Below are 13,639 nucleotides of genomic sequence, written 5' to 3' on the forward strand. Positions count from 1 at the left end.
TGATGAGAGAGATGATGAGAGAGATGATGAGAGAGATGATGAGAGAGATGATGAGAGAGATGATGAGAGAGATGATGAAAGAGATGATGAGAGAGATGATGAGAGAGATGATGAGAGAGATGATGAGAGAGATGATGAGAGAGATGATGAGAGAGATGATGAGAGAGATGATGAGAGAGATGATGAGAGAGATGATGAGAGAGATGATGAGAGAGATGATGAGAGAGATGATGAGAGAGATGATGAGAGAGATGATGAGAGAGATGATGAGAGAGATGATGAGAGAGATGATGAGAGAGATGATGAGAGAGATGATGAGAGAGATGATGAGAGAGATGATGAGAGAGATGATGAGAGAGATGATGAGAGAGATGATGAGAGAGATGATGAGAGAGATGATGAGAGAGATGATGAGAGAGATGATGAGAGAGATGATGAGAGAGATGATGAGAGAGATGATGAGAGAGATGATGAGAGAGATGATGAGAGAGATGATGAGAGAGATGATTAGAGAGATGATGAGAGAGATGATGAGAGAGATGATGAGAGAGATGATGAGAGAGATGATGAGAGAGATGATGAAAGAGTTGATGAGAGAGATGATGAGAGAGATGATGAGAGAGATGATGAGAGAGATGATGAGAGAGATGATGAGAGAGATGATGAGAGAGATGATGAGAGAAATGATGAAAGAGATGATGAGAGAGATGATGAGAGAGATGATGAGAGAGATGATGAGAGAGATGATGAGAGAGATGATGAGAGAGATGATGAGAGAGATGATGAGAGAGATGATGAGAGAGATGATGAGAGAGATGATGAGAGAGATGATGAGAGAGATGATGAGAGAGATGATGAGAGAGATGATGAGAGAGATGATGAGAGAGATGATGAGAGAGATGATGAGAGAGATGATGAGAGAGATGATGAGAGAGATGATGAGAGAGATGATGAGAGAGATGATGAGAGAGATGATGAGAGAGATGATGAGAGAGATGATGAGAGAGATGATGAGAGAGATGATGAGAGAGATGATGAGAGAGATGATGAGAGAGATGATGAGAGAGATGATGAGAGAGATGATGAGAGAGATGATGAGAGAGATGATGAGAGAGATGATGATGAGAGAGATGATGAGAGAGATGATGTGAGAGATGATGAGAGAGATGATGAGAGAGATGATGAGAGAGATGATGAGAGAGATGATGAGAGAGATGATGAGAGAGATGATGAGAGTTGATGAGAGGATGATGATGAGAGATGTTGTGAGAGATGATGTGAGTGAGATGATGAGAGTGATGATGTTGAGAGATGATGAGTGAGATGTAGAGTGATGATGAGAGAGATGATGAGTGAGATGTGAGTGAGTTGTGTTGTGTGATGTTGATGTGTGTGATGTTGTGAGAGAGTTGATGGAGAGATGTTGGTGAGTGATGATGAGTGAGTGTTGGGAGATGATGTTGAGAGTTGATGGAGAGATGATGAGAGAGATGATGAGAAAGATGGTGAGAGAGATTGTGAGAGAGATGGTGAGAGAGATGGTGAGAGAGATGGTGGAGAGATGATGAGAGAGATCATTAGTTAGATGATAAGTGAGAAATGGAAGAGTCTTCGGTTTGGAATCGTTACCAGTAATTAATAGAATTTTGAAGAATACAGTCGTATGAGCTATCATTTCCCCTTATTCACCATTTTTGATTGAGATACAGAATATCTTACAGACCACCTAATGTTTAAAAAATATTCTTTAATTGTCAAAATGAGTCATGCAAGGCACCTTGCGTCAAAAGTTTAAACAAATAATGTTGAAAACTTGACTCACTTATAATGATAAGATAAATTCCAATAAGGTATAAGAACTCTGTATTTCAGTTTGAACCTTCGGATAAACCTGATCAACATTAAAAATGAAAGTGAAAAATTTACCAAACGCTCTAAACGAAGCTACGATTACTTATACAAGTTGTTGATATATTTTTAGATACAGTTAAAAATCTGTGAACATTTGTACGAAAATGAAGTAAATAACTAGCTTAAAATATTTAAAAAATAAATTTAACCATCTTCTTGGTAATCATATCGTTCCCCATGCAGCGAAGCAAGAAGCATTTTGCACCGTACCACCACCTCACCTTCACCTGGCTGTCGATAATATTTGTGTTATTTTTTTTTACATTCAATTTATTATTTGCGAAAACGTTGTTTCTTCAGCTATGCGTGTGTTATTTATTGCATTTTTTTAATTCTTATCAATTGATTTTAATCACCGTTTAATGTTGTTTTTAGAAGATGCCGTTCCTTTTGAGCCTTTTTTTTTTGTTTACTTGAGCCTCACTGACGCTACGCGTTATTGTTGTTGGCAGTTTGTTGATACATTGAAAAAAAAAAAACAAACTTAGATGAACCATACTTTCTATTCACATGTTTATTCCTCCCTCGAATGTTTTTTTTGTTTCGTTTTTTTTCGATATCGCCTGTGTATATTCGTGATTAGATGATCTGGAAGTAGAGTTTGTCAATAGTCTGCCGTCGACGCAGCAGGAGATGATGAACAAGCTGGCGGCCATCGAGGACCAGGATCTGTCACCGTCGGGGGGAGGCGGCGGCGGCCCAGGGGTTTTAATCATCACATCCAACGGAATCCCCGGAGAGGAAGGTGGCCCGAAGAAAAAGGAATCCCGAAAGTGGAAAAATTGGAGCTGGAAGAGCAATACCAATGCTGCCGGTGGCAATGCGGCTCCCAAACAGCCCAGCATCGAGGAGGAATCTCCCAAGAAGTCGGGATCTTCGAAGAATTCCAGCCCCATGGAATCGCCAAAACATAAGCTGCTTGGCCAAACTAAGGATGGTAATGAGGCTAGTGGAAACAGCAGCATATCGCCGGCTTCGTTGCGACGCAAGAAGTTTCTCACCAGCAAAAATCAATCTCCGGTGCACCGGTCCGAGATGCGAGTCAGTGCCGGAGCCAGGCTCTACGAGGAACTCGACAGTCTGCAGGATTCGGACGAGGAGCTACAGGCTTTGATTGTGAACGGTCGTCCTGCCACAATTCACCTCATTCAACCCTCAACCATACCTGGCCTTTACTGAAATACAGCAAAAATAGCAATACAGAGAGAGAGCTTGTCAATTAAGTGCTAATTAAAATTTAATGAAAATAAAACACATAACAGTTCATCGCTTGACGTTCTCAGAAAACGTAAATACATATTGAAGCGTACAATCCATTACCCGCAACCAAAAATCTCTCGAGATTATGTATCTACTACATATTCAAAATCTGCCGGCAAAACATAGACGACGACGACGCCCACTCATCCACGTTTCTTCATTCACGCAATACGCAATCAACCGGTAAACAACATCGCAGCATCATACACGCATTTGTAACAGTACCATTCATCGAAACGCGGAACAAAAGGCGCGCTCCATTCAGGCTTTCCCACATTACTCTATTATTACGCATCGGCGGAGAGCAGTTTTGGAAATCCAGCAACGCAAAAAAAAATAAAAACATCAACCAAAATCAAAACATCGAAAGAGGCAAGAAAAAACATCCACCCACACCCACCTAAATCCAGGAGGGGGCTAATATAAATGACACATCCCGCAGAATTTGAAAGGAACGAACCATCCAACCATCCTTCGCAAATGTCACCCGATAGCCGACGGCGCGGCAGGTATGGCGAACCTCAGGGTACCTATCTATGTATATTGCAATTATTTTGTTCATTTGGACATTTATTTTTTTCGTCGGTGTCATCTCGATGTCCCCAATTTTCCCCTGCAATTTCCTTGTTCCTACCCTCCGTCCATCCAACCTTCTCTCCATCAGACACTTATTTAGGTGGCTGTGCAAGATAGAATCGATGTTGCTTCTACATAGTAAGTTTGTTGATGTTTCTAGTTCATCCCCCTCTCAACATCAGAAGATATTTTCGTATGTCTTTGGAACTGTTTTTCGGCAGTTCAGTTTAAGAAAAAAAAAAAGCGTTAGTTCATCATGACGTTGTGGAAAATGGAAAATCATGCGATGTGAGTTTTGTTTCATTGCAATTTTGAATATCTCCATTCTTTTGTCAGTTTTCAATCATATTAAGGATTTTTGCAGGTTCATGAAATTTGTTTTTATTGGGGGCAATTTGAGAGCGTTCGGGCAATTTTCGTTCGACGTGGGTGATTTGTTTGGGATATTGGCAGAAGAAATCGTTGTAATGACCGTACTTGTCCATAGTTGAGTCGATGAACTCAATCCATGTCAAAAAATTTTACCAGTAACAGTCCCTGGAGTGTCAATTTGACTAAAATCAATAAATCTCTCTTGTTTCCCAACCGATTTTTACAAAATTTACATTTAGGGGAAAGTTGGGTAAGACGGACACTTTCAATATTTCGAGAATTTCAATGTTTGGCACTAATCTAATGATATGAATATGTTCGCCTAAGTGTATCAACACTTTCGAGACCCTTTGTTTATTTATGGCAAGCAAGGTCGCATAATAGTAAACAAAACGAACAAAAACTTTGAGGATCCATTATTTGATGTAATTTTCTCTCCTCATAAAATAGTTCATAACTCGCAAAAATTTCGAAAATGTCAACCGTTTTCAAAGGAAGAGTGTTTATTAGGCTTGTCCTTAACCATCTGGAGGAAAATCAGCGAGTTTCGGTCAAAGGGCTTAAACATCAAATGTTTTGAAAAAAAAGTTGCTAAGGCGGGTAAGACGGACACCTCAATGACGACTTAAACGGACACAAGTTTCTCCAGGTATAGTCATCATTCATTTTTTTCATCGGTTTGATCCTCCATATGCCCTCAGAAGACCTTGGCAAATTGTCGGTTGAAAAGCACTCAACATTTCGAATAGGCCATAAAAACTGTAAAAACAGGATCTCCCGTGAAGAAAGCGCCTATTAAATACGGAATTCCGAAACCACACTGTTTCGCTTCTGGACTCGGACCAGTTGGTTCCATTTTGGTTTAAAAACGTTTTCTTATACTTAACTCACAAAAATATCTACATTTACAGCAATTTTTGCGGCAAAATGTACCTTTTCTGAACAGTGTCCGTTTTACCCGACCATTTTTGAAAAGTGTGATTTCCAAGCATTTTTTAGATGACTATAAAAACGGTCTTATTGAGGAAATTTACTAATTCCAGTGGTAAATGAGCAAACAACCTAAACTGCCCATCTGCACGAAAACTGCGATGAAAATAGTAATATCTAATTTTCTATTGCGATTCTATCTTTGGGTGTCCGTCTTATCCGACTTTCCCCTACATTTACAGGACCTCGTAATATAACTCAAATATGTTTCTCAGACAATATTCAGCAACAACGCTTCAGTTTTCCGTTATTCAAAGTCTAATAAAAAAATTATTTTTAGTTTTATATTTATCATATTTGTGTAAAGTAATGAAATTGCCTTTATGGGGAAAATATTTTTTTTTTGCTAAAATCTCACGTAAATTCACTCAAAACTCAGTGCAAAGATGAGTTTAAGTGCAAGAAAATCTAAAAAATTGCTAATTGACAAAAAGTTCGAAAAACAGCTACTTTTTAAAACTCGTCAAAAGTTCTGTGTTTCGTTTTTTGGAAATCTAAAGATGTCCCCTTTCAAAATTTATCTGGTGTGACTTTAACAGCTTTGACGGATCATTAATTGAAAAGTACGGTTTTTACACCACTTTTTTTACAATTTTCTTAAATTTCTTAAAAATTACAAAAAAATATCCTTGTGTGCAACATATTCCTTCTATCTTCAGCTTTCTTAGACACTAAGTGAATTTTGTTTTGAGCATTCCGTAGCTGATCTATCTACAGTCTTTTTTCCAAAGCATGTTTGTTGTAGACGAATAATGTCTGAGAAACATATTTGATTTACATTTCGATGTTTCCAAAACTACAAAAATCGGTTGAGAAACAAGAGAGATAGCTGTATATATATAGCCCTGATTAGGAATTTTTTTCCTGGGCTTTCAGAGTGCGTCCATAATCAAGAATTCATTGAGGTTTCCCGAAGATTTTTTTTACTTGGATGCATCCGAATGAAGTTACAAGCTGCCAAACTTCCAATACAGTGAATCTCCGATTTTGTCACGCACCGATTATGTCTGCCCCCGATTTTATCACCTTTTTTGATCCGAATTCGTCACTATATTTGATTGAATGTAAAAATACCCAAATTTAGATTTTTTCATTTTGGGATGTTTATCAATTGTCGTCGTGTCGATTGACAACATATACAACATGATTACATCGATAGCGCTAGTGAAGTTGACTTATGAATGGCACAAAGAAAAGATTTATACATGTGTTTTTTTTATTCACATTTGAACAATAATAAAGTTGGTAAATACAATAAAATTATAAATATAACGATACAACAAATCATTGATATGATCAACAAGCTTGTTTTGGAACCCTTGAAGACAAAGGGTTATAAGTGCGTAAAAACTTATTTCAAGAAAACACGCTTTCAAGTGGATGTGTTATTTCAATTTCCATAAATCTTTTAACGTTGAAGTATGTAAATAAAATTTAAAAAAAAAATGTGAAAAAATCACCGCTCATAGTTTGAAAAATGAAAATTGATCATTTTTGTTCTTATACCCCTTTGGCTCTGAGGGCCTCAAACAGGGATGCCAGGTGTTTAAGATAAAAAATCAGGGCATTTCTTGAAAAAAGTCTGTGGATGTCTGTGCACAAGCGAAGCCCACCAAACAAAGGTTACGCGATGCGTATGACCAGGGGGTGTTCTCGTATTAATTTGTTTTCGAGTTTAGGAAGATATAAAAACACACGTGTACCACGTGCTAATCTTATTAATACACGTCGATCTTACTTAAACAAAAAGTTTTAATGAATGATCGTTGAAATACCAACGCATACAAGCGAGATTTCTAGTATAATTTGGCACCTATAGATCATACATATATGTATATGTTACATTAATATTGATTTGTATAAACAATTTGGAAGTCTGAAAAATTTGTGTACTCTGAGCAAAACCCAGGGCAAAATCTGTGTCTGAGCAATGTCTGGACGACTGGTCAAAAGTCTGTGTTTTACAGACAAATCAGGGCACCTGGCAACCCAGGAGGACTCAAATGAGCTTTCTTCAAAGCAATTTTCCTAATACGCCGCAAGAGTATGACGTCATTTATCGAGAGATCTAAAGCATCAGCTCAATAAACTATGTTGTCCAACATCCGTACTGCTTCATTCGAAATAAGCAGAAGTTATGTTCCCTCAGTTGTCAATTTTGATGTTTTTAAATGGAAGTTGTTTGGCACAAAACATTTCTTAAATCTTATCGATATACCTATCTTGTTTTTTATAAGGTCATTTGGATTTTAACCACTGGGGATCGTTCATTCTTCTTGATAATACCGATCAAAACAGAGTGTTTTAAGAAAAATACCAACAAAATTTTATGATATTTCTGTGAAAAAGAGACATAATTCATAAATTATCAACTAATAGCACATTCTTACAGAGTGTAAGTTATATTTGGAGACATACAACAGAATAGAGAAGATAAATGATAGATTCCTTACCTCTGAATCATACAATTATGATTAAATTATTCAAACGCAAAAATCTAAAATCAAAATAAAAAACCCGATTTAATACACTTATCAGTGGATTGGAGGCTTTCTTACAGAGTGTCAATTATCTTTGGAAATAAATGACACAATAATGGATTCCTTATTTCTGAATTATATATTTTTAATATATAAAAAAGATTATGATTAAAGAAAATCGATAGCAAAAAATTACTAAACTCAATATAAAAAACCCGATTTAATACACTTATCAGTGGATTGGAGGCTTTCTTACAGAGTGTCAATTATCTTTGGAAATAAATGACACAATAATGGATTCCTTATTTCTGAATTATATATTATTAATATATAAAAAAGATTATGATTAAAGAAAATCGATAGCAAAAATTACTAAACTCAATATAAAAAACCCGATTTAATACACTTTACAGTGGATTGTAGCCTTTCTCACAGTCTAAAAATTATATTTGGATACACATGACACAAAATAATAAAATGATCGATTTATAAATTCTGAGTAATGATTAAAGTATTTCGAACGTAGTAAATCCTAAATGAATTGAAGAAATTAGGATTCTAAATTTTTTAAAGGATGAAGGTATTTTGAAATAATTATAATTTTCACATAAATAATAACATAATTGTAAACTAATTGAAAAATTTTGAATGATTGAATTCTGGGATATCTTGTATGATCCCGTTTCTATGACGTTATGATCTTATATTTATAAAATAGAAGAGGTCTAAAAATGAAGGGTATAATTTTTAAAAAAGATTCCTAACCATGTGTTTCAAATAATTCAACCTCTCAAGAAAAGGAAGCGAATAAATGGAAAAAAAATTAAATAAATTTTCAACTGCTAAACTAAAATACGATGCTTCAATGTAGAATACAATAATCTATCGATTTAACAATAGATATTAAACATTTTGTCAACTTTGAAATGTCAATATTTTCAATATTGTCAATTATGTCTATTTTATCATTTTTGTCAATTTCGTCAATTCTATTAGTTTTGTCAATTTTGTCAATTTTATAAATTTTGTAAATTTTGTAAATTTTGTAAATTTTGTGAATTTTGTAGATTTTGAAAATTTTGTATATTTTGTCCATTTTGTCCACTTGGGTAGTTTTGTCAAAATTTAGAACATTTAGAACGGCAAGTGAAATTGAATGATGCAAAAACTTATACTCGACAATATTTAAAATATTTATTTTTGATTTTTGACTTTAACTTTACAATATACATGCTACTGCTAGATCAGTTGATCCTAGTATCACATTATTTTATTTCCAATAAGATTCTATTTTCCCTAACCAGCATGAGAGCAGCAGTGGTATAAATTATTTTAGCATACCTTTCAGGGGCATTCTTACTAGTATACAAGAAAGAATGCCCCTGATAGGTATGCTAAAAACTTTGATTTCTATGTTGATTCATTTTTGTAAAGGACGAAAGCTGTTTCGAGAAAATCGCGTTGAAAGTAATTAGGTTTAAAATGTAAGTCTTCAAACGGTACTTTTTCACCCAGCTGACAATTTGATTGTTAACATTTGGCCGCACGCCCTTTTGAAAAAAATTATACCACTGCTGCTCTCATTCTGGGTAGGGAATATAGAATCTTATTGGAAGAAAATAATGGGATTCTGCACCCAAAATAATTTAGAAATTATTAATACGGGATTTTTCACGTAAACTAAGCTTTTGATGCATCCCATCGATTCTACGTGAATCTGGAGTAACACATTTTTTTCCGCATGAATTTCACGTAAAGTCTAAGGGAATGGCTTCTGAAATCAATTGTGGAATTTTCTTAAACGTTTGGTTGTAAATTCTTATAAGAAAAAGAGCTGGCATCAATCATTGTTGTTTAACGGCGTGTTCGTAAACTGATTTGTTTGGGTGATGCATCGATTTGTTTGGTAGATGTCAAATCACTTTCCAATGCTTTTGCATACAGTTTGTTTAATTAACGAACGCCAGCATCGATAGAAAAAATCACTTCGATAGAACAAATCAATTTACGAACACGCCGTAAGTTGTGAAAATTTGGTTGGACGTTTTTTCTGTTATTCCATGTTTTTTTTTCGGAACCTTATCAACGTACTGAAGCTGAAATTTTTACGACCATGTAGGTCGAAAGAAAAGGGTAAGTCTAAGCAAAACAAGAAAATTAATCCCCGCTGACAAAAAATATATTTTCCCCTCAGGTCGAAAAGTGGTACGATAAGAGAAGTTCCGGCACATCGAGAAGGAAGGCACATCGTGTGTGCTGGAACGAATGCCAGGACGCAGCGTAAACGGTGAGTTATTTATCATTTCTAATTATTTCAGTTTTTTTTCTATTTCAGGATTTTGGAAACCTTAGTAAACTGGGCCGCAAGAGCTAACGGAAATCTAATTTATTTTTATCAGCTAGTAAGTGCAGTAGAAAGAAGTGCAGTGATAGTGGTTGTGTTTTGTTTTGAAGAAAATAGTGAAAATAAATTAAAGTGAAAAAACTTGCATTTATTTTATTAAAACCAACTGAGAAAAAGGCCTTAACTAAATCAACCCCAATTTTAATTCCGAACTAAATTTATTTAATGTATTCTTCATCTTCAGATCGTATGGAACTCACTTGAAATTCACGTAAGTTGTAGCTGAATTTCATTAGGTACAAATTCTTATTGAGGTGCGTTCACCTATTATATTGATCGAAACTACGTGAAAATCAATTGGATAAAAATTATGTAGTTTTTCACGTAGCCACGACGTGCGGATTATTTTGGGTGTGGGTATGCCAACGAATGATTCGCAACGTAAGGTCGATTTTTGAAAAGGGCACATTTTTTGCCATATTTGCAAAATTTGTCAGGTTTGTAAATTTTATCAAGTTTGTGAATGTTGTCATTTTTTTTCAATTTTGTCAACTATGCAAGTTTGGTCCAATTTGTAATTTTTGATGATTTTAACAATCATGTCATTTTTGTAATTATAGACTATTTTGAAATGTTTGTAAATTATGTCAGTTTGGTAAATTTGTTTAATTTTTTTCTATATTGATTCTGTCAATTTTGCATATTTTGAAAACTTTTTCAGTTTTATGATTTATATTCATTTTATCTATCCAGTTTTGTCAATTTTGTAAATGTTATGATTTATGTCAATCCATTCAAAATTGGTCAATTTTGGTCAATTTTTGTCAATTTTTCCCATATTTGCGAAATATGTCAGGCTTGTTAAAACTTGATTAAAGTTTGTAAATGTTGTCTATTTTGTAATTTTTATCAATTTTATCAATTATGTAAATTTGATACACTTTGTAATTTAAGAAAAATTAAACAATTGTCATTTTTGTAGTAATTGACTATTTTGACATTTTTGTCCATTATGTAGGTTTTGTAAATTTGTTTTGAAAATCGTCTAGCGCTGGATTGCATCTGAATTTGTGTATTTTAATCTGAATTCTGAAACTCACTATTGGACCCGATTTTTTTTAGTTAAGTTTAAAATCAGAAATACTTTAAAGTCCAGGGAATTCAACATTTTGAAATTAACACGTCTGTACAAAAAATCACTTTAAACTTTAAAACAGTTGATAAAATTAAATTGGGTGAAACTTTTTGTTGATGCATTTTCTTTTGAACGCGAAATTACGCCTATTTAAAATGGGATTTTTTTTATCCGGGTAGGGCCAATAGATAGCGTCGATTTTTGAAATAGGATTTGATTAGATGTTCCGAAGTTTCAAAAGCGTTTTTTTTCGAGCTAACTGATAGTTTCGCCCTTATGAAATGTTACGCTATATTTGTTTACATTTGGTGCGTTCGCCCTTTTTCAAACTTACTACAAAATTATCTAACAGATTCACGCTTGCTTCGACGTATCGAAGCCAGCCATCGCTGCAGAAAAATGCTGTGTTGAACCCTACACCCATCGGTTTGATATAACAAGTTTGGGGATGTACCCCTTTATGAAACTCCATATTATTACAATGTGGTGTTGAAGCATCGGCTTCTAAATTTTTGCGACCGGTTTGGTTATCACTGAGTTGGTAAAAAAGTTAAAATTGTTAAGATAAACTCCCTTTTCTACCGCTTGTTTTGACGTCATGAAGACATCATGAGTGGGAGTGGAGTGCGCCCATCGCGTAGCGAATAGCGTGTAGCGAACGCGCCCATCGTGTATATGACGTCATATACACGATAATCTTCATTTTAGTGATTGCTGGTTGTGGCTAGCAAGCCAAATTGAAACGTTTTTTGGAGTGATGATTTGATGATAATTACTATGAAAAAAAATTTTCAAACTATTTTGTTTCTTTTTCTTTCTTTAATACATTGAAGAGGGAAAAAAATCAAATTTTTTAAGACAAAAATTATTTTTATTGTACTTCCCAGTTTCGCAAAAACGTGTTGACAAAGTTTACAAAAAATCACACCAGCACACACAAATACACTGACACCGTCTGAACTCGTCGAGCTGATTCGATAGGTACCTATAAAGGTATATCTAAGACTCATAATTAATGATTTCCCAAATCGACCGATAACTATACCTTTCTGAAAGAAAGGCAAAAAGGTGCCCAGTACGTTTTTTGGAGAATAAACGAACTTATATTCAACGAGTTCATTTATAATCCAAATAATTCAAACTGTTAAAGTTTGAGAGCCACATATCTCGACGCTCACTAGTGGTCAAGGGGTTAACCTCCTAAACTCTCATGCTAGATGGCGTGGGATCGATTCTCTGCTGTTTTATGAAATTTTTGTCAAATTTTTGATCGCCTTTGTAATTAATTTAGCGATTGCTGGCTACTGCTGCTGAGCAAATGGCTACCTTTTTTGGAGCCAACGTAAGCATGATATGTTCTATGGAATAGAAAAATTTTAAACAATTTTGTTTTTTTTTTGGTTTTGAAATAAGTCCTACAGGAAAAAAATTGCATTTTTTTGATACTAAATTCATCAAAATCGTGAAACCTAGAATAGGAGTTAATGTGTTAAGAACGTTTTTATGGAACATACAAATTGACGGACATCATCGTAACTCGTCGAGCTGAGTCGATTGGTACCTATAAAGTGGGGTCTTGGACCCTTAATTAATGATATCCCCAACTGACCGTTCGCTATGCCTTTCTGTAAGAAAGCCAAAAAGGTGGCCAGTACGTTTTTTGGAGGATAAGGGGACTGACTTTTAAATAATTCATTTTATGAATGGAAAGACTGGTATTAGAACAGGTAAGTTCTTCCGTTAATCCAAGTCCTAAAGTGGCATCGTGGTAGCGCTCTTGGTTCTCGCGCTGATGGTCGTATGTTTGAATTTTGTCATTATTTAGCAGTTTTTTTACAACTGCATAAATTGAAACAATTACATTTTTGATGGCTGGCTGTGGCACCTAGTTCTAGGATGATCCATTTTTTTTAAACCTCATCCATATATTTAGTAAAAAGAATTGGCTCATTGGGAGGGAGATAGTTATATGAATATTTATATCATTACTCCTAAATGGACATATGATTCTGAATTCAACACTCATCTGAAACCAAAATAAAAATTTTGAATTCGAAATTTTTATTTGAATCTGAATATTGAATCTAAGTTCTATAAGGTACACCGGGGTAAGTGGGGACGTTAGCTATTAAAACAATACTGTGCACTTTTTTTAATGCAGAATTTTAAATACACTATCCAAATTCAGAATTTGAATTTTGAATCTGAAAATGAATTTTGAATTAAAACTTTAATTTCAAATTGCTCATTCAAATTTCAAAACTGAAATTTCGATTTGAACTCTGTATTTGAATCTAGTCAGGTGAGTCTGAATTTAGATCTAAATTCGAAATCTGACTCTGAATTATGATCTTGTTTCAAAAATTGAACTATATTTTCGAGAAAAATTTAACAAAATGTATCCTCTCAGGATACAAAATATATTTTAGACAGCTGCTTACAAAGATAATACTAAAATGACCCATTTCCGTTTTGTGATATAGTTTTTCTCCAAGAAAACTGTATCGGTACTGGAAAAAGTCGTTGGGTTTATTTTGAATTTTATGTTGAAGGACAAGAAAAAGGCTTTAG

At 34.7% G+C, this 13,639-nt stretch overlaps 1 protein-coding gene across 2 annotated transcripts in view; it reads left to right on the forward strand.

Moving 5' to 3' along the window:
• LOC129754460 (hyccin) overlaps positions 1 to 13,639 on the forward strand; it is a 122,323-nt gene that overhangs the window by 87,908 nt on the left and 20,776 nt on the right. The window contains exon 6 of one of the 2 annotated variants that reach the window (XM_055750556.1): positions 2,495 to 3,079. The exons of the other annotated variant lie outside the window; for it this stretch is intronic. Within the exon in view, the coding sequence (XP_055606531.1) occupies positions 2,495 to 3,079 (585 nt within the window). The remainder of the gene's footprint in view (positions 1 to 2,494; positions 3,080 to 13,639) is intronic. 2 annotated transcript variants of the gene reach the window in all.

Source organism: Uranotaenia lowii, chromosome 3 (assembly GCF_029784155.1).
Source record: "Uranotaenia lowii strain MFRU-FL chromosome 3, ASM2978415v1, whole genome shotgun sequence".
NCBI classification, from domain to species: domain Eukaryota; kingdom Metazoa; phylum Arthropoda; class Insecta; order Diptera; family Culicidae; genus Uranotaenia; species Uranotaenia lowii.